General features: G+C 45.9%; 1 protein-coding gene across 2 annotated transcripts; it reads right to left on the bottom strand.

Annotated features, from left to right (window-relative positions):
• Positions 1-5,710: 5,710 nt before the first annotated feature.
• ZNF217 (zinc finger protein 217) lies at positions 5,711-19,903 on the bottom strand. Of its 2 annotated transcripts, none has more exons than XM_008141320.3 (5): positions 18,234-19,903; positions 13,594-13,710; positions 10,701-12,251; positions 9,138-9,269; positions 5,711-7,791 (listed from the first exon to the last, which is right to left on the bottom strand). In XM_008141320.3, the coding sequence occupies exons 1-4, from the start codon at positions 19,618-19,620 to the stop codon at positions 9,160-9,162; spliced, it is 3,165 nt and encodes a 1,054-aa protein (XP_008139542.2). In that variant the 5' UTR covers positions 19,621-19,903; the 3' UTR covers positions 5,711-7,791; positions 9,138-9,159. The 2 variants fall into 2 exon arrangements, with proteins under 2 accessions (XP_008139542.2, XP_054580187.1); XM_054724212.1 differs by having other exon boundaries at positions 10,701-12,209.
• Between the last annotated feature and the right edge of the window lie 1,525 nt (positions 19,904-21,428).

The raw sequence follows: 21,428 nt of genomic DNA, 5'->3' as shown, positions 1-21,428 counted from the left end.
TTTTTTAAAGTTGATGTATAATACACATGTACGTAAAAGTGCCCAAATCTCAGTGAATTTTCGCAGAATAAACCAGCACCCAGAGGAAGAATGAAGCATGGCTGGCACCTCGGAGGCCCCTGACCTCTGCAGTCCCACCTCCACGCCGCCCGCCATGCTGACCTCTCACAGCACAGGTCAGCTGAGCCCGTTTTTGTACAAGAATATACCACAGAGTACTTGCCCGCCCTATTGTCTGTCCCTAGGCATATGCACCTACGTATTTAAAGAACCCAAGTATCCCTGGCAGGCGTGGCTCAGTTGGTTGAGCACTGTCGCGTGATCTGAAAGGTGGCCAGTTCGATTCCCAATTCCTGGTCAAGGCACATACCCAGGTTTCGGTTCCATCCCCAGTCGAGGTGTGTACAGGGGGCAGCCGATCCATGTTTCTCTCCTCTCTCTCTCTCAAATCAATAACAATAAAAATGAAAAATATTTAAAAATTAAAACAGAAAATGATGCCCTCGCCTGTGTGGCTCCGTGGGTTGGAGCATGTCCCATAAACTGGAAGGTTGTGGGTCCAATTCCCGGTCAGACCACACACCTAGGTTGCCTGTTGCCAGTTGGCAACCGGCTGGGATGCCTACGGTAGGCAACCGGTCAATGTTTCTCCCTCACATACCTCTCTCTCTCTCTCAAAAGAAAAATCAATAAACATTATTAAAATTAATTAATAAAGTACCGAAATATCAGTATTGCTGTGCCTGCATACCATCCCTTCTGTTCCTTAAAAAAACTGAAATCAAAATTGTTTATACCCCGCCCCGCGGCAAGCCCAAAGGGTTCTTTGTTGCGTTAAACTTGGCCTGAGCAGAAGTTCAGGAAGGCTCCTCAGGTGTTGTTTTCATTGCCATTAGGGGTGATTGGGTGAGTTTGGGCATTCATCTGTGTTCGCTTTCTTTAGGGCTCACGGGCCACACCAAGCCGGGTCCCATTCCAGAAGTTCTCAGTGGAGGCACCTTAGACTGGGCGGTGGAGGAGAGAGAAGGGGAGAGACCAGACCAGCAGGAGGGTGTGGTCTCGAAAGGGGAAGAGAGGAGCCGTCTAGGGGGCCCCTCCTGGAACCTGAGGCTCCCTTCCCCCCAGGACTGATTTCGTTTTCTATTCGGACTTGACCCCTCCTTGCCAGGAGAATGGGTTTGAGCCTGGACCCTCTTGCCCAACATCCTCCCTGCTGTCTCTCAGAAACCAGCAAAAAAATAAAGCGGGGCTTGGGGCATTACGGGAAATAAATACCAAAATGAAAGTGGTATCATTTCACTTCAATGTTTCAATCAGTATGTGCAAAATAGGTAATGAACGTAAGGCCAGCTCCTGGTAAGTCTAACTAGAAAAACTCTAAATAGTCCAATAAAATCGTATTCATAGAGTCTCGTATTTCCTGTAGCATTGGAAATGGCACAAATGTTCTATCTTTGAAAATGTGTCCCACGTAGTTGAATACCAAAGCTGGTGGGACAAGTAAATGCAGTTTGTTTGGAACAGCGCCGCCTTGTGGCGAAGTTTATTTAACACTTTCCTGTATTGTAATGTCAGCGGTCTGGTGGGTTAGTTAGCTCTATTGGGAAAAATAGTCTTGAATTATTCAAAGGGTTCATTTATTGACTCTCTTCCAGAACACCCCTCTCGCATGCAATTGGGCAGAAGTGTATTGTGCTTGTCACCTTCCTCATGACCAGAGAAGGGCTGGGTTCCAAATGTAATCAAATCCACTTTACTGCTTCTGCTAAATTCACCGAAATATCCACCTTTTACAAATATCCACCTTTCACGTATGACCTGTGGCCAGCTACCTATCTAATAGGTAGAAAGCACAGACCTCGCTCAACCCCTTTACTGGCCCTCGGCAAGTTACTTCACCTCTGTGGGCCTCAGTTTTCTCATCTGTAAAATGGTGAGAATAAATCACCACCTTAAGATACTGCATGTAAGTCCTCTGTGCTGTCTCTGGCACATAGTACACACCTTAATGAAAAAATACTTTAGCCCTAGCCGGTGTGGCTCAGTGGATAGAGCGTTGGCCTGCAGACCAAAGGGTCGTGGGTTCAATGCCCGTCAAGGGCATGTACCTCGGTTGCAGGCTCCTCCCTGGCCCAGGCCCTGGCTGGGCTTGTGCAGGAGGCAACCAATTGATGTGTTTCTCTCACATCGATGTTTCTCTCTGTCTTTCCCTCTCTCTTCTACTCTCCCTAAAAATCAATGGAAAAATATCCTGGGACAAGGATTAACCAAAAAAAAAAAGAGAGACTTTAACCCTAATCAGGTAGCTCAGTTGGTTCGAGCATCAGTCCAATATGCCAAAGAGGCAGGTTCGAGCCCCAGTCAGGACACATAATAAAAAATAAATAAATAATAAAAAATACTTTATTGCTAAAAAATGCTAACCATCATGAGCCTGTCGGTAAAACGGCCCTGATAGACTTGCTCAATGCAGGGTTGCAACAAACCTTCAATTTGTTTTAAAAAACAAAACAGTATTGATGAAGTGAATAAAATGAGGGATGCCTCTATCTCCTATAATCTGATTATCCTGGCAGCCTCCTCCCACACACACCCAGGAAAAAGCCAACCAGACCAAAACATCTCTAGTTCCTACACACCTTCGTCTCTTCTAAAACACCGGCCCACCCACACCCCATCCTGTCGGTAAGACTCCTTCCACTTGGGGTGTGTAGAGAATAATAAATTGCCACGTGCTGGGTGAGTTCCATTTATGGCTACGGATAGGTGGATTGCTCCCGTGGAGTAACTTAGCACGTACTCGCAAAGGCAGGAGGTTATGCGGAGATAATGCTAGACTTCCACCCATCCCAGCAGCAAATATCAGGAGCGCCAAGCCCTGCACTAAGCCCAGGAGATACCCGGATAACATACATCTCTGCCTCGGGGAGCTCACCTTGGCCGACGAGGCAGTGCTAGTGCAGGGAGGAAACTGAGGCCAAGCCGAGAGGGAGAGCTGGAAAGGCTTGGGGGAAGGTGGCACGCGGGCCCTCGGGTGTGGATTATCCAAAATAAAAGTGTCACCAGGTTCAAAACAGCAGGAGCACCACTGCTGACAGAGGAAGGCGCCTTAGAAGTTGCCAGAAGGAAAAGCACGTCTCCTGCGGCTGCCATCACAAAGGAGAGAGGGGACGGGAAGCCTTTACGTCTCTGCTTAGAACCTGGCCTGGCCACCCCTCCTGGGACTGTCCCAACGTGTCCCCGCGGGTGGGATCAGTGCTCAGCCCTCCCAGCGCCCAGCCCAGCCGGGGAGAATGGCAGCTCCATGAGGGGAGGAATGGGAACTCGGCTCCTGGGAGCACCTCCCCCAGCAGCAGGCGCTGAGCACGCAGGACAAGTTCAAGGACTATCGCTGAGTAAACAAAACCAGGCCGAGAGGCAGTAGACCTTCACCTCCCAGAGATTCCCGGAGAGTCATTTGATGTTTCCTCCTCAGGGGAAATGAAGCAGCCACTGTCCGCTGTGCTAACGTGGGGTGCACAGGGAATCGGTAGGACCTGCACAAACACCCACCCTTGCAAAAAGCAGCAATGGAAGGATAAATCAAAAACCAGCTTTTTGGCCCAGCCGGTGTCGCTCAGTGGTTGAGCGTCTACCCAGGAACCAAGAAGTGGAGGTTTGATTCCCGGTCAGGGCACTTGCCCGGGCTGCGGGCTCCATCCCCAGCAGGAGGCAGCGGATCCACACTTCTCTTTCATCTAGGTTTCTCTCTCCCTTCCTCTCTCACTAAAATCAATAAAAACATATCTTTTTGAAAACTAACTTTTAAAAATGGTTACTTTATGGAAGAAAGGAAACAGGGTGAGGGGATGGAGAGCTCAACATCCCTGAATATGCCTGGTTTTACAGTTTTGACTGTAAAAGTGTTTTCCGTAACAAAACTTGGAGGAGGAGGGGCGGTAAAGCAGTGTCCAAAGATGGAAAGCAATGAATCTGACCTTGCCGTAGCTCCCAGGTCATTTCACTCTCTGCCACGACTGCCCCGAGTGGGAAACCCACCCCCACCCCCCAGCAGGACCCGTGAGCACTGGAGACTCGATAACACTGGCCCCACCCCAGGCTCCTGATGCAGCAGGCCTGGGCCGAGCCTGATAACTTGCACTCCTACCCAATTCCCAGTGATGATTTGCTAGCTGGGGCCACAGTTGAGAACCAGTGCTATAAACAAGTAAAACTATATAAAAATATTTTTTTAAACTTCATTTATGTAATCATGTTGTCAATAACAATCGCATTAGGATTTGTTACATATAGTAAAGTAGGTTATCATGTTAATATCATCAGAAACCCAGGGTTTCAGAAAAACAAAATGTGAAGATGTCTCTCTCACATTGACATTTTTCTCTCCCTGCCCCCTCTAACAATCAATGTAAAAATATTCTCGGGTGAGGATTAACAAAAAAGCATCTTAAAGAGATATTTTCCTTTAATAATAAATGTTATTTGAGAGAGAGAGGAGAGAGACAGAGAAACACCCATGGGAGAAAGATTGGCTGCCTCCTGCACACCCCTACTGGGGGAATCAAGCCTGCAACCCAGCGAGCTCCTGGTGTATGGGATGATGCTCAACCTGGGCCACACCAGCAGAGCTGAGGTATTTTTATAAGAAAATACATATTTCAGCCCCGGAGCTAAAGCCACCCACCAATGATGCACTCCTCCCCAGATGACTGTTTGCAATCACCATTTCCCAGGGTCCTTGGAAAATGTCCGCAGGTCTGGATCTCAAGTGTTCACAATGAACCCAGAAAGTCTCACCATGGCCAAAAGCGAAGAAGCCTCCAGACCGCTGTCCCACACACACAGCCTGTTGGCCAGACAGGAGGCGGAGCGTCAAAAGTCCGTTTGGCAGTGGTGTCTGGAAGATGCTGGGCACCAACCAACCGGTGGGTCCCCAATCTGGAGACTCCTTTACGTTTAAGCTGTCAGGGAAAATAAATCACTGAGGTCTTCACAGAATTCCGGCTCACAAATGCTAAGGAATGATAGATCTTTGTTACAAAATCACCTTGTGTGGCATTCCTACCGTTCACGGGTTGCTGAAACCCAGAGGAGGAAGGCTGATGGGCTGCTCACTGGGACTTCTGAACCCACCAGTCCAACTTCTCACTACAGGTTGGAAAGCCCCGGTGTTGTGTGTGTCCAGTGATGACGCCATGTAAGTCCATAGCCCCTCCCCCCCAAATCTGAGCTCCAATCTACCTTAAACCTCTAGCCGTAGTTACCCGATTACAGGATACAGAGGCTGGACCAACAGGTTAGAGGAATCCACACACAAGGATGCAAGAAACCCAAACAAGAACGCATAGGACCCAGGACCTTTCTTCGATGAAAGTGTCGCCCAGGGGGGTCAGACCAGCTAAACTGAAGAGGGTATCTTGTTTGGACCCTGATTGAACCTACAAGCTGTGAGATGGCAGCCGGCTCGAGGAACCCTGGCCATTCAGCCACGTGATCATAAAAATTAGCACTGTGTTTTAGAGATAAGTTAAATCAGGTCTGAGATTTGCTTCAGAAAGCTGGGGTAGACGCAGAAAGACACAAAATGCTGCTCAGGACAAGGGTAGTCATTATACTAATCTCGCTACTATCGTGAATGTTTAAAACTGTGTTTATAAGTATTTAAATAAATAAAGTCAGAGACCAGAACACAATAAAGACCAGAAACCAAGACTGCAAAACACCAAATCTATATTTACATCCACATATAATAACATAACTTTAAGCTGAAATATATCATAAATAAAACAAGTAACATCTACTGTTTGACAACTTAAGTATCAACAATTAAAATAAATCAAACTGGAATGAAATAAATACATAAACAAAAATCCAACAGATTGTACCTCTATTATATGTACTGTTGTCCCAAAGGAAAAAAACATACAAAACCAGTAGTATCCCAATAGTTAATACTGATGGACACAAAATATAATAACATATTTTGGAATACAAGGGCTGTGAAAAAGAAAAAAAAAACTGGTATTTTTATACTTTTAGAAATGTGGTTAGGAAGGAGAAATATGAAAACCCCCCATAATTTCAGCATAACACGAACTGACTTGTTTTCACATAGATTTGGTGATTTTTTTAAAATACAGGTTTAAGTTTCAGCCCTCTACTATGATGTATCCCCCTTTAAGATTTACACTTATAGTCAGAGCAAGCTTTCTGTAACACTCATCAGATTAGCAATGATCAAGTCAATCATCTTCGCAAATGTGTTAATCTTCAAAAATAGGCTATAAAAGTGCAAAACTATGGAAACAAAAATCTAGATTATGTACATATGGCTCAGCTTGTGAACAGGAAAAGGGGTTAATAGTGTACGCTTTCCTGATACGAAGCACTTTGCTGCAAGGCCAGCAGACTGATCTCAGGCCGGTCTCCCTGTCATATGGGAGTTAAGACTTCTCATTCATGTTGCATAATGAAAACAAAACAAACAAACAAAAAAATCAAGATTCTCTTAGGACTTTACCCCTAAGACAAGAAACATTAACAGTGCAAAATTATTTTTCAAACAGTTTTCTTAGTAAAATGTTTTATGGTATAAACCCAGGGACTGCTGGAGAACTCAGCTACAAACTGCAAATTAAGGGGACGGAAGTTTAAAACATCCAGTTGGCCAACTGGTGGCTCTATTCTCTTTAAAACCCAAATTGCATGTGTCCTGAGAAAACGCTGTTGCTTTAAAACCAAAAATGGGAAGACAACCGAAGTCTAGAAACGGGCCACTTCTTCCCCGGTTACCAGAAGGCTCGGGCCAGAAGTTCTTATTCAGAACCAACGTGTCTGAATATGCCCACTGCTGACCCCAGTGCAGACGCACTGACTTCCAATACAAACCTAAAAATGTCCCCAAAACTTTAATTTCCTTGAAAATTGCTTCCAATATCTGTATCATGTATAATTTAGCATTTAATTTTTTATCTACTAATTTAAGCAAACACCTAAAAAAACTGAATTTTCCAACAAAAATGATTCGTTTGAGAGGAGACTAATTTGAATAGCTCCACATACACTTTGGTGCGGTGCTGGCAGGTGGCTGCTCGGAGGAAGCGCTGCCCTGCAGACACCTGCTCCCCAGAGGGGCCCGTGGAGCGGCTCCCCCGGGCGACACCGTGACGTTTGTGATCAAGGGCACCAAATCAGAGTAGCTGACCTCGACATACGCAGCAATATTCACAGAGGGTCAATACTTCCATTAACAAAATTTAAGACAACAGACTGCGGACAATTTAACATAATACAAATCATCAAGAAAAATTTTTAAAACGTACATCTTAAATGAAAGAGCACAAATAGCAGGAACTTCTCAGAGTGAGGAGCTACATGAGGAGAAGGATACACAGGGTATTGAAACAAGCAGGTACAACTTATATATGTACAGATTTTACCTGAGGTGCAAGCATTATATACTTTCTCCCCACCCTCCCCCAGCCCAAATGATTCTTTTCAGCAGCACTCAAGTATGCAAAAACTCTGCTTATTTGGTCAATTCTTAAAAAAAAGAAAAATATTATTCAGGGACAAAATAGAGATTTCCCGTCTCCATTTGTATACAACTCAACTGTTCCAACTAAAGTTTTTATTGCTATTTGGTACAAAAGTTAACAGAACCCCTTTGCAGCACGTAGTGTTCCTTGCGCGTATGTACAGTACAGTCACAGCTTATTTCAGTAGCTTTCACCGCTCACTTTCTCGAAGGATGAACTGACTCAACTTCATGGAGCACACATCCATCAAGACCTAAGGGAAACAAAGGAGGAAAGAGTGATTAAAAAACAACTCCAAGTGCACCAAAGGAACAGAACCACAGAGCTCGAGCCCTGCATGTTCGCTGGAGCTTGAACTCTGCAGTGGAAGTAGCGAGAGACAGACAAATAGACAGATAAAGCCACACAACTTCCATGGTCATTGGTATTTATTTAACTGATTCGGCGAAGAAGACTGAACCAAGACTCAGAATTCCCATCTGTGAATTCAGTCTGCAAAGCCAGTTGCCACTCCAACAAACTGCAAGTTTCTACCGTTTTGAGAGGAAAATGTATGGACAGACCAGGAGTCGTTAACAAAACAAGTGACTCAGAATAACCTCTGTCCACAAGAAAGTGCATAAAATATCTGTAACATTATTTGCTCAACATCTATCTAGTTATCGATGACATTCCCGGCAATGGGCTAGGCACTGGATGAAGGACTCTCCTCTGGAGCTCAGCTAGTGGTAGGAGTCGGACATCTAGCTAGGTAAGACGGGCGGAAATGGGCATGAACCACACAGGCAGAGGCAATACACATGGGGAAGAAGCCCTGGCTCTCTGCAAACATTTGCAGAAATGGTATGTGAGCTGGTCCTGAAGTATCAGAAAGGTTGTTTGACAAGAGGGTGCAGGGCCCTGGCCACTGTGGCTCAGCTGGTTGAACATGCTCCCATGTGCCAAAAGGATACCGGTTTGATTCCCTATCCGGGCACATGCCCAGATTGCAGGATCAGTCCCAGTTGGTTGGGGTGCATACTGGAGGCAACCGATGTTTCTTTCTCACATCAGTGTTTCTCCCTCCCTCTCTCTCTCTCCCCCTCCCTCTTTCCCTTCCCTCCCCTTTTCCCTCTCCCCCTCCCCGCTTCTCTCTCTAAAAGTCCGGAGGTTGCAGGAAAAGGCCAGTGCTGGACAGACAGGACAGTCAGCCTGTACTGTTACTGATCGGCTGTAGTGCACAGTGCAGGTAATCTGTCAGTAATAATCTGTTCCTCTCACAACTACCCAACTCTGCAGCCACAGACAGTATCATGGCCAGGTGCCAATAAAACGGCACTGACAAAAACAAGCAGAGAACACAATCTGCTGATGCCTGACCTACCGCCACCTGCTGGAAGGATGAAATAAAATCGTGTTTATAAAACATTCAATGCCTACCACAAAGTAACTGCTTACTAACTTTCAGTTGCTATCTTACTATTGCTTTCCTGAGCACTCTACATTTTAATAAAATACCTAAAAATGAAAATTAAAAGCAATTTTACTTTCTATTATATTGGCTAAGCTAGATGGCTTATTTTCAATTAAACAAAATCAATACATTATATATATGCTCACCTTTCTTCCCCAAAATAGGAAATCAAGTTTTTTTGTCATTTGGCCGATAATGTGCATTCCCAGTAAAATTCTCATAGTTTCTCTTTTGAAGCATGCTGCTAGATAAGTGTTGATACGACACAGGCCTTTTTCCTGATTGGAAAAGAAGTAAAAAGGGCATTTAGAATTTTGTTTAAGCGATGAGGTAAGCTGTGGGTGGGCTGTCAGAGGTCAAGTTTCTAAATTCCTAACTCTTATAATGTGGTCGGAGCCCACCAGTCCACTCGTCTTAAGTGCCAGGAAGACATGTGTTACCACAGGATTTTAAGTCACTAAAGCCAAAATTCTCAAAGTCCTGGCTGTTGTAGAAAGACCTAAAAAGCCAAAAGAAAAAAGGCAGCATAATATACTTTAAACCTAAATGCATCATGAGCCAAAACTGTAGAAGAGAAAAAACACTCATTTAAAAAAGGACTTTACTTGCAACATGGTATTTTCTCATCAAGACAAAGTTTTGACTCGTGTCCGTTTTAAGTGCGGGGGGGGGGGGGATGCTTTAATCAAAAGGCAACAAAAATTAATATTTCATCGCAACTTTTTAAATCACTGGAGTGTTGAAAGCAATTGTTTTTTAATTAGCGATCAATTCACATCAAGCTACCCCTGATGGAGTACTGGCACCATACACAACCCATAACCTGACACTAATAAGCACTGAGGGGTTTGGCCCTTGAGGCAGCGCAGACCAGCAGAGCTTACATTCCGCAGGAGGGTGAGATGGTTTAACCCAGTCTGCCGAGTGGGAAAGGCCCAGGACACGCTCAGCTGCCCTTTCACAGGCAGACACCCCTGCGAAACGCTGCCATGAGGAAGCAGAGGCTTTGAACACACTCCCATGGGGAGAGTGCGAGTTATCTACAAGCTAACAACTGACATATTTGGGGGAAGTAATGGCACTTTTGAAATTCTCCTAGTATTTCCCAAGGACTAAGTAGGCAGTATAATTCTATTGGTCCTGACATCAAAACTGCTCAAAAGATTGTTCGCACAGGGTCTACTCATGACAAGTCAGGGTCGTCAGGTAGTATTTACTTCCTCCCCCTGGACTGCCGCCTTGTGGGGACAGCACATGAGGGCTGCAGGCAATTCAAGTTCTCCAAGATGCGTGTTCCACTCTAAAGGAGCGGACAGCCTAGGAGGGGTGGGAAGATGTGGGCAGAAGTTCCCCAAATCTCAAATCCCAGGGTAGGTTGGGCATGAGCGCTGGGCACCACATCTGTGGGAGAAGACCTGATGGGGGGAGGTGACTGGGGCTAAATGGCACCTGAGATTTCCGAGCAGGAGAGGGTCAGGTCAGGGATCCTCAACAGCCTTTTGGATTATCAGCCCCACAAGGTAGAAAGATTAAATTAGCAAGATAAAGTCAAAACTCAGGCATAAGACCGAACCCTGGAGGGCTGAGCTTTGGAGACCAAACACCATTGCCAAGCCCAGGAACGTCTCGCTGTCAGACACCTCCCCCCATGTTCTGTCCCCGTGAGAAACCGCCACAAGAACGCACAGCTGAACCGGGCTGGGCAGTACCTTCCAGGGCCGCGCCAGCCGCGGGGCCCGCAGGGGCACACGTGTAGAGTGAGCCGGGCCCGCCATAGGACTTGTGTATGGTCAGCACATTGGAGGAGTCGATCTCGCCTGATGCCAGGAACCGCGGCTTGGCGGGCAGCACCGTTGGCGGCGGGCACGCGTACTCCTGGGGCAGCAGCGATGTGATTCCGCGGACCGCCGGGTACTTGGGCAGGTCGAGGACCCTCCGGTAGTGGGGCCCGGGCTGCTCCGCATCTAGGACCACGGGCCCGGCTTTTGGCCGCTTGGGAAGCGGCTCTCCGAGCTCCGGGCTGGCGACGCTCGCGCTGCGGCCACAGAAGTAGTCCCTTCCCGGGGGTGGCCACAGGCCATCGTGCTTGGCCGAGCCATTGCTGGTGCTGCTCATCGAGGGCTGGGACACGGAGACCACCGGGGCTTTGAACTTTGTCTCTGGCCTCTTCGTCTTCTCCGGGGCAGGAGAAACTCCGCTTTTAGAAAACATCTCCGAGGGCTGCTGCCTGGCGGCCGGAGGCCCCTGAGCCCCGACACTGGGCTGTGGCCTGTGCGACTTCAGGTTACTGGGGGCTAAAGTGCTAGAGTCGATCCCTGAGGCCAGAGGGGCCTTGCCTGGCCCCGCGGGGCCCGGCTTCCCCTTCTCTGACGGCAGGGTCTTGGACTGGGCCAGGAAGGCGGGCTTGGGCTTGGGCTTGGGCTTGGGGAAACCGGACAAGGGAGGCACGTCTTTTCCCAGTAGAGCTGGTGGGCAGCCAGTGCGTCTGTTTCTAAGCCAAGACTTGTTTCTACAGTTTTTGTGACCGTCGGGATTGTATTTATGCTCCAGTCTCTGATGCATCATTAAAACTTCTGGATAAAAGGTCTTGAAGGTACAAAATGGGCAGGTGATACTTGGGATTAAACTCTTGCTCAAAGAAATTGCCGGGTAACTGTGAAGCGCCCCGAGGGATAAGTTTAAAGGTTTCTCTTGACAGTCCATGCTGGGCTTCACTCTGCTGTCCGCTGCCACCTCTGCCTTCTCTCTGAGGCCGACCTCGGCCTTGCGGGCGGCAGTGGCGTCTGCGTGAGGATGAGGCGGAGCAGCCACTTCTGCTCTGCGAGCGAGGTTGATGGCCTGCGCTTCGGGCGCTGGTCTCTTCTTTAACACGTCCAAATAAGCAGGGGCAGGGTGTCTGCCTATCTGATCAGCACGACCTTCAGTTGCATTTTTATTGAAATCCTGAGTATCTTTGTGGACTGGCGAGAGGACAGCGCTGCCCAGAACATTCTGAAAGGCAGGGCCCATGCCCTTGGGTTGCTTGGCAGGTGGGCTGCCTTTCACATCTTTGGCACCATCGAGAAATCTTTTCAAATTTTTGGTTTGCGCACTGTCGGCGATGAGTAGTGCATCTTCGGGCTCCTGGTTTTTCCCTTCGCTCTTGACCTCAGCGGCCACATCGACCTGCTTATCTTTGTGGTGTCTCTCCAAGTGATACCGTAGAGAGGTCTTCTGGGCTGCAGCATAGTCACAAAATTCACATTTGTATGGTTTTTCACCTAAAACAAGAAACACTACCGTATTACAGAAGTTTATGAAAAAAATCAAAAGAGATCTTTAGAAACTTCAAGAATCTCACACAGAATACAGGGCTCTTTCCTTTTCCCTCTCCATCTACTAATCTTCATATCCAGGAGTCCTCGCGAGGTGTTTGCTTTACCACGCTTACTATACTGAGTATTTGAACATGTGAATATGTCTTAATTTTAAAAATAAAATAGCAACACTTTATACTTCTTTAACCTTCATAATAGCCCCATGAAAGTGAATATTATTATCCTTTACAGCTCAGAAAACGGGGGCGCAGAAAGGTTCAATCACTTGACCAAAGTTGCATAGCTAGTGAGAGGAAGAGATGAAATTCAAGTGCACGCAGCTTTCTACCCATTATTACAGCTGCTTCCACAATCTAAAGAAAAATCTGTAAAATATATTCCCGTTTAATTCTAAACTATAAAAATACAAAGAAGCTGTGGCCTTAAAATACATTAAAGGCCCTGGCTGGGTAGCTCAACTGGTTAGAGCATTGTCCTGATAACTTTGCCAAGGTTTCAAGTTTCCATGCCCCAGTCAGGGCACATACAAGAATCAACCAATGTCAATAGTAAGGTGATTGCTAGAGGGAAGGGGGAATAAGTGGTGATGAAAGGAGACTTGACTTGGGATGTTAAATATACAGGTGATGTGTGATAGAATTGTATACCTGAAACCTATAATTTTATTAGCCAATGTCACCCCAACAAATTGAATTTAAAAGTAAAAGAATGCATAAATAAGTGAAATAACAAATCAATGTTTCTCTCTCGAAAAGCAATCAATAAGCCGAAACCGGTTTGGCTCAGTGGATAGAGCGTCGGCCTGCGGACTGAAAGGTCCCAGGTTCGATTCCGGTCAAGGGCATGTACCTTGGTTGCGGGCACATCCCCAGTAGGGGGTGTGCAAGAGGCAGCTGATCGATGTTTCTCTCTCATCGATGTTTCTAACTCTCTATCCCTCTCTCTTCCTCTCTGTAAAAAATCAATAAAATATATTAGAAAAAAAATAAAAATAAAAGCAATCAATAAAAAAATTTTAAAAAACACATGAAAGAGGTTTGAAAATGAGAGAATACGGTAATCAGAAACTAAACAGGAAACTAATTTCAAAATAGGAACAATAGTTCAAGTTACAATGATACTGAAAGTATTAAAATGACAGCTGCAACTGCATGCTACACATTTATTCTTAAACTAGTCCAAGGACCTACCAGATTATCTGAACAACAATAAAAATCAGACAAAAAAACACCTCATAATTCTTTTGCCTAATACATCCTTTTAAAAAATCTAAAAAGTTCCTTACCTGTATGCGTTCTGAGATGAATATTGAGGTAATAATTTGAACGGAAAAACTTTCCACAATAACTACATTCTCTTGAGGATGTCAGATGCTTTATTTTGCCTCCATCGTCATTTTTATCTAAAAGCAGAAACAAAAATGTGTAAAAAGACAGCTCAAGTACATCAATAAGGCGAGTTGACTGAAATTTTCTTGATGGAAAGATTTTTCAAAAGCATACAATAACTTTTATATTAGTGTTGAGTAAACCATAAAGGCTAAAAACACACCAAATGTTTTGAGGTTGTCTGCAGTTTTATATCATGCGCGTGTTTAGTTTTGTGTGTTTGGGGTGGGTTTTTGGGCTGCAGCAGTTTGCTGTTAAAGACTGAGTCTTCTGCCCAGCTGGGATGACTCAGTGGTTGAGCATCAACCTACGAACCAAGAAGTCACAGTTCGATTCCTGGTCAGGGCACACGCCCGGGTTGCAAGCTCGATCCCCAGTGTGGGGTGTGCAGGAGGCTGTCGATCAATGACTCTCTCTCATCGTTGATGTTTCTATCTCTCTCTCCCTCTCCCTTCCTCTCTGAAATCAATAAAAATATATATTTTTAAAAAAGACTGAGTTTTCCATTTGCTAATCAGGGAAAGTTCACTGACAGCCAGATGCGCAGGCAGCACTCTCCACGTGGCAGAACGAGCAGGATCTGGCCAGCTGGAGCCGGACCTACACAAACGGCTGGAACAACCAGCTTCTTCAGAACAAGTCTAATTTAGAAAACTGAGCCAATATAAATCACCAATTTTCCCAACCACCAGGGAAAATAGACTTTTATCTTAAGATTGGGCAAGTTACCACTAGAGGGTAGCAAGCACAACTTAATCTTCACAGAAAATAAAAGGTTTGGCACCAGCAACCACCTAGGAAAGTTTGTCAACACTTAGCAACGTTCTGGAAAGCAGATTGTATTGTCCACAGCACACACATGGCCGCAATCTAGCTGACAAATCAAACCTGTCCTCAATTACAACGCGTTAAACCTTACACTTCAATCTGGACAGGGTGATCGGGACAGTGTATCTTACAGGCAACAGAGCAAAGGTCAACTGGGGACACATAATTAAAGGATTGTTAAACATCACGCCAGCCCTCCAAAAGACAATTAATTAGTTATATACTGCAGTGAAAATACCCGCTCCCCCAAAAAATGAGTGGTTAAGTTTTAGCTCAACATCCTCTTATTGTAGAGCTCATCTTATGAGCATTACAATATGATGAGTGGGACAGCTATTAAAATTTAGCATAACTAAACTGGTCATTTTGCCTTGAAAAACTTATTTTCAACTAAAAGGCTTCTCTCTCCCCTGCTCCTTCCACATTTCACATTCTCTATTATTTATAGCTCACTGATTTTAAAAAGCAGCTTACAAGCCAGCCCTCAGTCAGCCTCCAGGTACAACACAGACAGGACCATACACTCTGTCACCCTAAGTTCCCCTGAGGAAAATGTGTCCACCGAGTAACCTCTGAACACCTCCACATGTGCTAACATGGCAGAGACAACCCTGGATCTAAAAAAAGGTGCCACAAGGACTTTAAAAAGTAATCACAGGAACTATTATTAAACCCACTTATAAAAGCTAGAACAAAACTTGTAATGAATTATTTACTTCCCTTTTGGATCTTCTTAAAAGTAAATCTATGCCCAGCCGTTGTGGCTTAGTAGTTAAATGTCAACCTGTGAACCAGGAGGTCACAGTTTGATTCCCAGTCAGGGCACAAGCCCAGGTTGTGGGCTCAATCCCCAATGCGGGGCGTGCAGGAGACAGTTGATCAATGATTTTCTCTCATCATTGATGTTTCTCTCTCTCTCCTCTCCTCTCATATTAAAACCAAAAAAATAAATCTAAAGAAAGCCAGGTTGATAATAAATTATAGTAAACACAATCTAGACCAGAAGACATCATCACAATACAGGGCAGGGCAAAAGTAGGTTTACAGTTGCTCAAATGGAAAATACAGTAATTAATAAATACAAGAATAAAGTCTGTCACATACAACTGCAAGCCTACTTTTGCCTCAGCCTCAGAAATCTAGGAGAAACAATTCCCTGCATACAGAACACCCAGCTCTCCTTACAATCACACTCAACTAGCTGAGTTTGTCGCTGGGTTGGTACCTTAATCGCAATTTCCTACTTCCAACTATGTGTCAGGATTTATGGTATGTTGCATCAGATCCAAAAAGTTAGGCAATGCCTATGTTCTAGCAGAAAGGACATGAAATGCCCACATCTACCTGGTTCCTGCTCTTTTTAGCATCACCTTTGATTTTACAGTGCTGTCCTTTAAGGACTGAACTTTTTATAGGAAAGCTATTGAAATCATCCTTGAGAGGTGAAAGACAAGGAAAATTTCGATGAACCAATTTCGCAAACAGGGAAATCAGGGCAAAGAAAGGTTAAGCAACACATAATCAGTCACAAAACAATGCAGTGGCAGAACCAGACTAAACCCGGGTCTTGGCGCTCCCAGGTATAATGGGTATTCTAGTTGCCCAATGACCAAGCCCAAGTTTTCCACCAGGTGCTTATTTTTTTAATTAAAAAATTTAAATAAGTTTTTATTGATTTCAGAGAAAGGAAGGAGAGGGAGAGACAGATAGAAACATCAACTGAGAGAGAATCCTTGATTGGCTGCCTCCTACACGCCCTCTACTGAGGATCGAGCCCGAAACCCATGCCCTGATCGGCATTGAACTGTGACCTCCTGGTTCATGGGTCGATGCTCAACCACTGAGCCACACTGACTGCCATTCCACCAGGTTCTTCTGCCCACACCACCTGCTGGCAGAACATGCACTGGCCATTTCATTTCTCTCGGAGCACTGGAGCATCTCAGGAGCCTCATTTTTTCCCAACATGGCCCTGAACAGAACTGACTCTGAATGATACCACATGGAAGGCTAGAGGGCTGGGCTTTAAGTTTTTTATGATGTTACTAAGACACCATAATGTATTTTCTGGACTTCTGAACACTGAAGATGGTAGCTCTCTAAGTGCCAGGTTTCCTGCGTCCCAGGAAACTCAAAGCAGTCTAAATATCTGACATGAAAACCACAGCTCTCACATCCATCACGTGATCAGAAAAAGAACCGGGCACAGGCTTAAAAGAGGATGGAGAGTCCAATGTGTTATCTGGTTAAACTCATCTTGGGTCTCACGCGCAGACCTCTTACAGACATCCAGTCAAGTTATAACACAAGGCAGCATTTGTTTTAACTGGAAACACTTTTCTAAATGATAAAGTTTCTCTAAAACCAACTCATGTCCTCATCATCCACTTGCTGGGTTTTAAAACTGTTTTCAAGCAGCAGAATTCTTTATTCAAGCAAAATATGGTCAAATGGATGAGAAGCTCGGGGTGAGGAGAGGTGGAGTCCTCTGCCCTGGCTAGCGTCCACTGGGACTCCAGCAACATGTTAACCAGCCTTCAATAGCAGCTTCCGGTTCCCATAATAAATGTCATTAGCACAGTAGAAACTTGGCAGAGCAAATGAGATTGCTTGAAAACACCGCTGGTTGTTCACATGCCCTGTATTTTTTTTTTTTTAAATATATTTCTTTATTGATTTCAGAGAGGAAGGGAGAGGGAGAGAGAGAGAGAAACATCCATGATGAGAGAGAATCACTGATCGCTCCTGCACGCCCCCTACTGGGGATGGAGCCCGCAACCCGGGCACGTGCCCTTGGCCGGAATCGAACCTGGGACCTTTTAGTCCGCAGGCCGATGTTCTATCCACTGAGCCAAGCCGGCCAGGGCATGCCCTGTATTTTAGACACATTTATTTCTGAGCTAACTTAATGAACACTACCCCCAGACACAAAGGACGGGATAGTGGTGTCTCTAACAGCAGTATTCTCACGCTGGTTACCCATCATTCCTAGTGCCTTCTCACCACTGGAAATCCATTTGCAATAAACATAAGAGAGCTGGGCCTTGGCAGACAGGGAAGTTTACTGCATAAAGGTAACTTATTTTTATAGATAAGATCAGGAATGCAATAAAAAACTTAAGCAAAGCCAGGGTCTCAACCCTGTGCTACTGAGTTTGGGAGGATCTTTCTCTGTTGTGGGGCCGTCTGTGCATTGGGGGATGTTTAGCAGCGTACCTGGCCTCCACCCACTGGGTGCCAGCAGCACACACCCCACACAGTTGTGCCAACCAAAAGTGTCTCCAGACACTGCCAGATGTCCTCTGGGGCAGCAGTCGCCAACCGGTGGCCCATGAGGTCCAAAAGGCTGGCGACCGCTGGTTTAAGGAAACCTTTGGAGCAGCGGTCGCCAACCCGTGGTCCGCGGACCTCTGGTGGTCCGTGAGGTCCGAAAGGTTGGCGACCGCTGCTCTGGGGCAAAACCACCCCACTGAGGCAGCATCACTTTAGGCTGATGCACAAGGTAAAATAACGTGTGTCCTTTATCAGCAAACTATAAAATCCCAGAACTTTCAGAACAGGAAGAAACCTTGATAGAGGGGCCTTTTAACTCAACCCAGAGGAGGTAAGCGACTTTCGACAGGGTGGTATCCCAACAGCCTGGACTCCAAGGCCCCGGACCCTGAGCTGCCCGTGCCCTGCAGAGGGCCGCTCCCAACACGCAGCTTACCCAGATGGAGGCCTTCGGGAAGTCCGTCCTCGGATCCATCTTCAGAGCCTCCTTCTCGATCTGTGGGTCCGTTTTCATCAAGGGTGCCGGCTAGGTCTGGGGAACACGTCCTAGGCTGCCGGCCATCCACAGACATGGTTGGCGACTCGGCGTCTGTCCTCCGGTCCTTCTTGTGAACTCTCGAGTGCAGGACCAGCTGGTGGTAGGTTCTGAACACCTTGCCACACTCAGAGCAATGCGTGGGCTTCTCACTCTTACTGGACAACTTGGGGTCCACGTCCCCAGAAGGCACTTCACCGTTGGCATGTCTAGGCTTCTCCTTATCTTGTGCTAGGCCTGTACAACCGCTCTTATTGGACCTGGACTTTCCAGAACCTTCAGGATGGCTTTTACTCCCGTTCCAGATTTCTCCAAGCTCTTCTTTGTCTGAATCATCGTTGTCGGTGCTCCCTTCCTGCCCGGGCTGCTCCTTCACCTCCCGGCAGACAGCGACTTTGCCCTTGGTGGCCAGCTGCCAGGCCTGGTAGGTGGTGAACGGGTCGAGCTGAGGTATCCATCTGGTGGGCTGCTTCGTAGTTTCAGGGTGAGCTTTGGGTCTGAGGTTTAGGAACTGCAGGAACTCGTCTCTAGGGGCTGGCATTCCCGTCTGCTCGGAGTCTGCCTGGGGACTGCTGCCACCGGAAGCCGTGTCTTTGGTGTGCATCTTCCTGTGATCAATCAGACTTTCTATATTTGGAAATAGGAAGCCACAAACCATGCAGATCTTGTAAGGAGAGGAGATGCTCTCCGCAGCCTGGTGCTGGACAACCTCGTTGATGGTGACCGGGCTTTCCAAGCCCTGCTGCAACTTGCTCTTGGCCCCCGACTTGCCATTGTGTGTTCGCATGTGGTTCTTCAGAAACCAGGGCTCCTTGAACCTCCGTCCGCACACGTGACACCCGTAGGTGAAAGAGTCCTTGTGTGTCTTCATGTGGATCTCAACCTCATACGCGGCTCTGAATGTCTGCCCACAAACTTCACAGCTCAAGTCTTCATTTTCTTTGCCACTCTTGTCCTTGGGCGGCTCTGTTCGCACCTGGCCTTTATCTAGAGGACTGAGATACTCTGCTTCCACACGCAGAACTGCGGGCTCACAGAGGGTGGGCCGGTGCTGCAGCAGCACGTGCTTGTTGAGGTCTTCAGAGCGGGTGAAGGTCTGACTGCAGAACATGCAGTCCAAGGGCGTGTAGCCTTCGATTTGGATGATGCTCTTCTCTTGCGTGGCTCTGAAAGGAACAGCGGTGGTCCCTTTTACTGACATGGCATCATCTAGCTCCATCTGGCTGCCAAGAGAATTGCCAATAACTTCCGGTCCATCCATATACACTAAGAGGGATTGAGTTGGCATGTTTCCTGTCACTTCAGGGCTGTGTATAAAATAAGAATCTGGCTGAGGAATTTCTGGACTTGGAATAAGGCCACTTGTAATACTTGTCACTCACACCCCCAGCAGTCCTGGGCTTCAAAACTACAGCAAATATTTGTTATAAAAGTTCAAAAAGAAAATGTATATTCCTCTAACTTCTTATCTTCAGAAGTCTTAGGAAGCTCAGTGACAGAGTATCACTGGTTCTTTCCGCGATGCTTTGATTCAAATATGAGTCAGCACAAAGCATTACTTCTCTTTGTCTCCACTGAGAGTGAGTGAGTCAGTTGAGCAAGTCAATTCCAGCAATCTGGAGACAAGATTTCCAAAACCTAGAGAGGGAAAAACAGAAAGGGTTAGCTACGGCCCAGAGGGCTGGGTGCGTGGTCACGGGGACCTTTTCCTTGTAGCAGAGAAGGCACAACTTAACACAGTGCCAGCCTGTTAAACAAGCTTGTGATTAAATAACGATTTCATTTGTCCAATCAGCACACCTATCACATCACTAGAATTCCATCCAGTTAGGAAACTTAAAACATGATGCTTTAATAGTTTAAATCCACACTGTGCAGTTTCAGGATAGAAACTGTCCAATTCAGATAAATACATTTAAAATGTCCTGAGCTGTACATCTGTATATTTATAAACAGCCTCTACAAATCTAGAGACTATAAGAATAAGATGACAAAGAAAGGTAACATTTTAAAAGCCAGAGCTTCAAACTGTCTTATATACAAAAGAACAGACAAGAAACACACATGCCTGAAAGCACACTAGGGGATTACACAGGTCAAACACACAAAATAGGGACCTTTCCTAAAATTCCCCTCAAGAAATACAGAACACCTCAAGATGGTGGTTCATCTTGGCCAAGGGAACCATGCGAAATTCTGGTTCACTGGAAACTGTAAACCCCAATCCACTGCCCAATCCCAGTTTGCTTTTGACAACTCTCTACCTTCCACAAGCATCAGGGAGGCTTCCTGTCCAAGCAATAAATAAGGAAATACATACAACGCTACTTTGTGAGTGTACATGTTTAAAATAAGATCCTCAACATAGCTGGTTCAGCATGACTTAGCCTTGAAGTCAAAAATGGGTCCTTTCATTTTATCCACATTTCACATGTGCACTGGCTGGCGGCTGGGGGGGGGGGGGGGGGAGGGGGGTGCTGTGACTGCATTAGCTCTGCAGGCTGATTTAGAAGTTAATTTTCACTCTTGGAGAAGAATTAACCTCTAAAGCCAAAACCCTCCACCTCTACGGCAAGCATAAGATCCGTTTTTAAATAATCCCAACTACTTTAACTGAAGTCAGTTAATTCTACCCAAGAAAACAAAAAGGGCATGCAAACTACTCCCACCACAGGCACCGTTAGAGAAAAAAAAAAGTTTACTTTCCTTCTCTCCACTTCCTCAAAGAGCAAGCTCAAAGACGAGGAAAAATTTCTTCACACTCAACAAAGAGAAACTGCTCATATTCCTTGTTATCTTAATTTTGAAAAAAAATAAACTTTAAACTTTTCCAAATAAGACTGTAGATCAAAGATCAGAGTAACGAAAGAATGCACTGAAGTATTCTGTGTTAATTTCTTAGTCTTTTGTTGCCATCACAATAGAGGGTCAACTCATGGGCTGACTACCAACTTGGAGGGATATAATAGAAGACTCCGGAAACCTGAATTCTAGTCCTGCCTGAGTCACAACCTTAAAGTGGTCACCACATTATCTCAAAAGTATCTACTTAATGCAGATGGATAAATTACAGGTCACCTCATAGTTCCAAAATTC

This window comes from Eptesicus fuscus, chromosome 12 (genome assembly GCF_027574615.1).
Source record: "Eptesicus fuscus isolate TK198812 chromosome 12, DD_ASM_mEF_20220401, whole genome shotgun sequence".
In the NCBI taxonomy this organism is placed as follows: Eukaryota; Metazoa; Chordata; class Mammalia; order Chiroptera; family Vespertilionidae; genus Eptesicus; species Eptesicus fuscus.
Note: the sequence above shows the minus strand (reverse complement) of the source record. Positions and strands in the feature narration are given on the sequence as shown.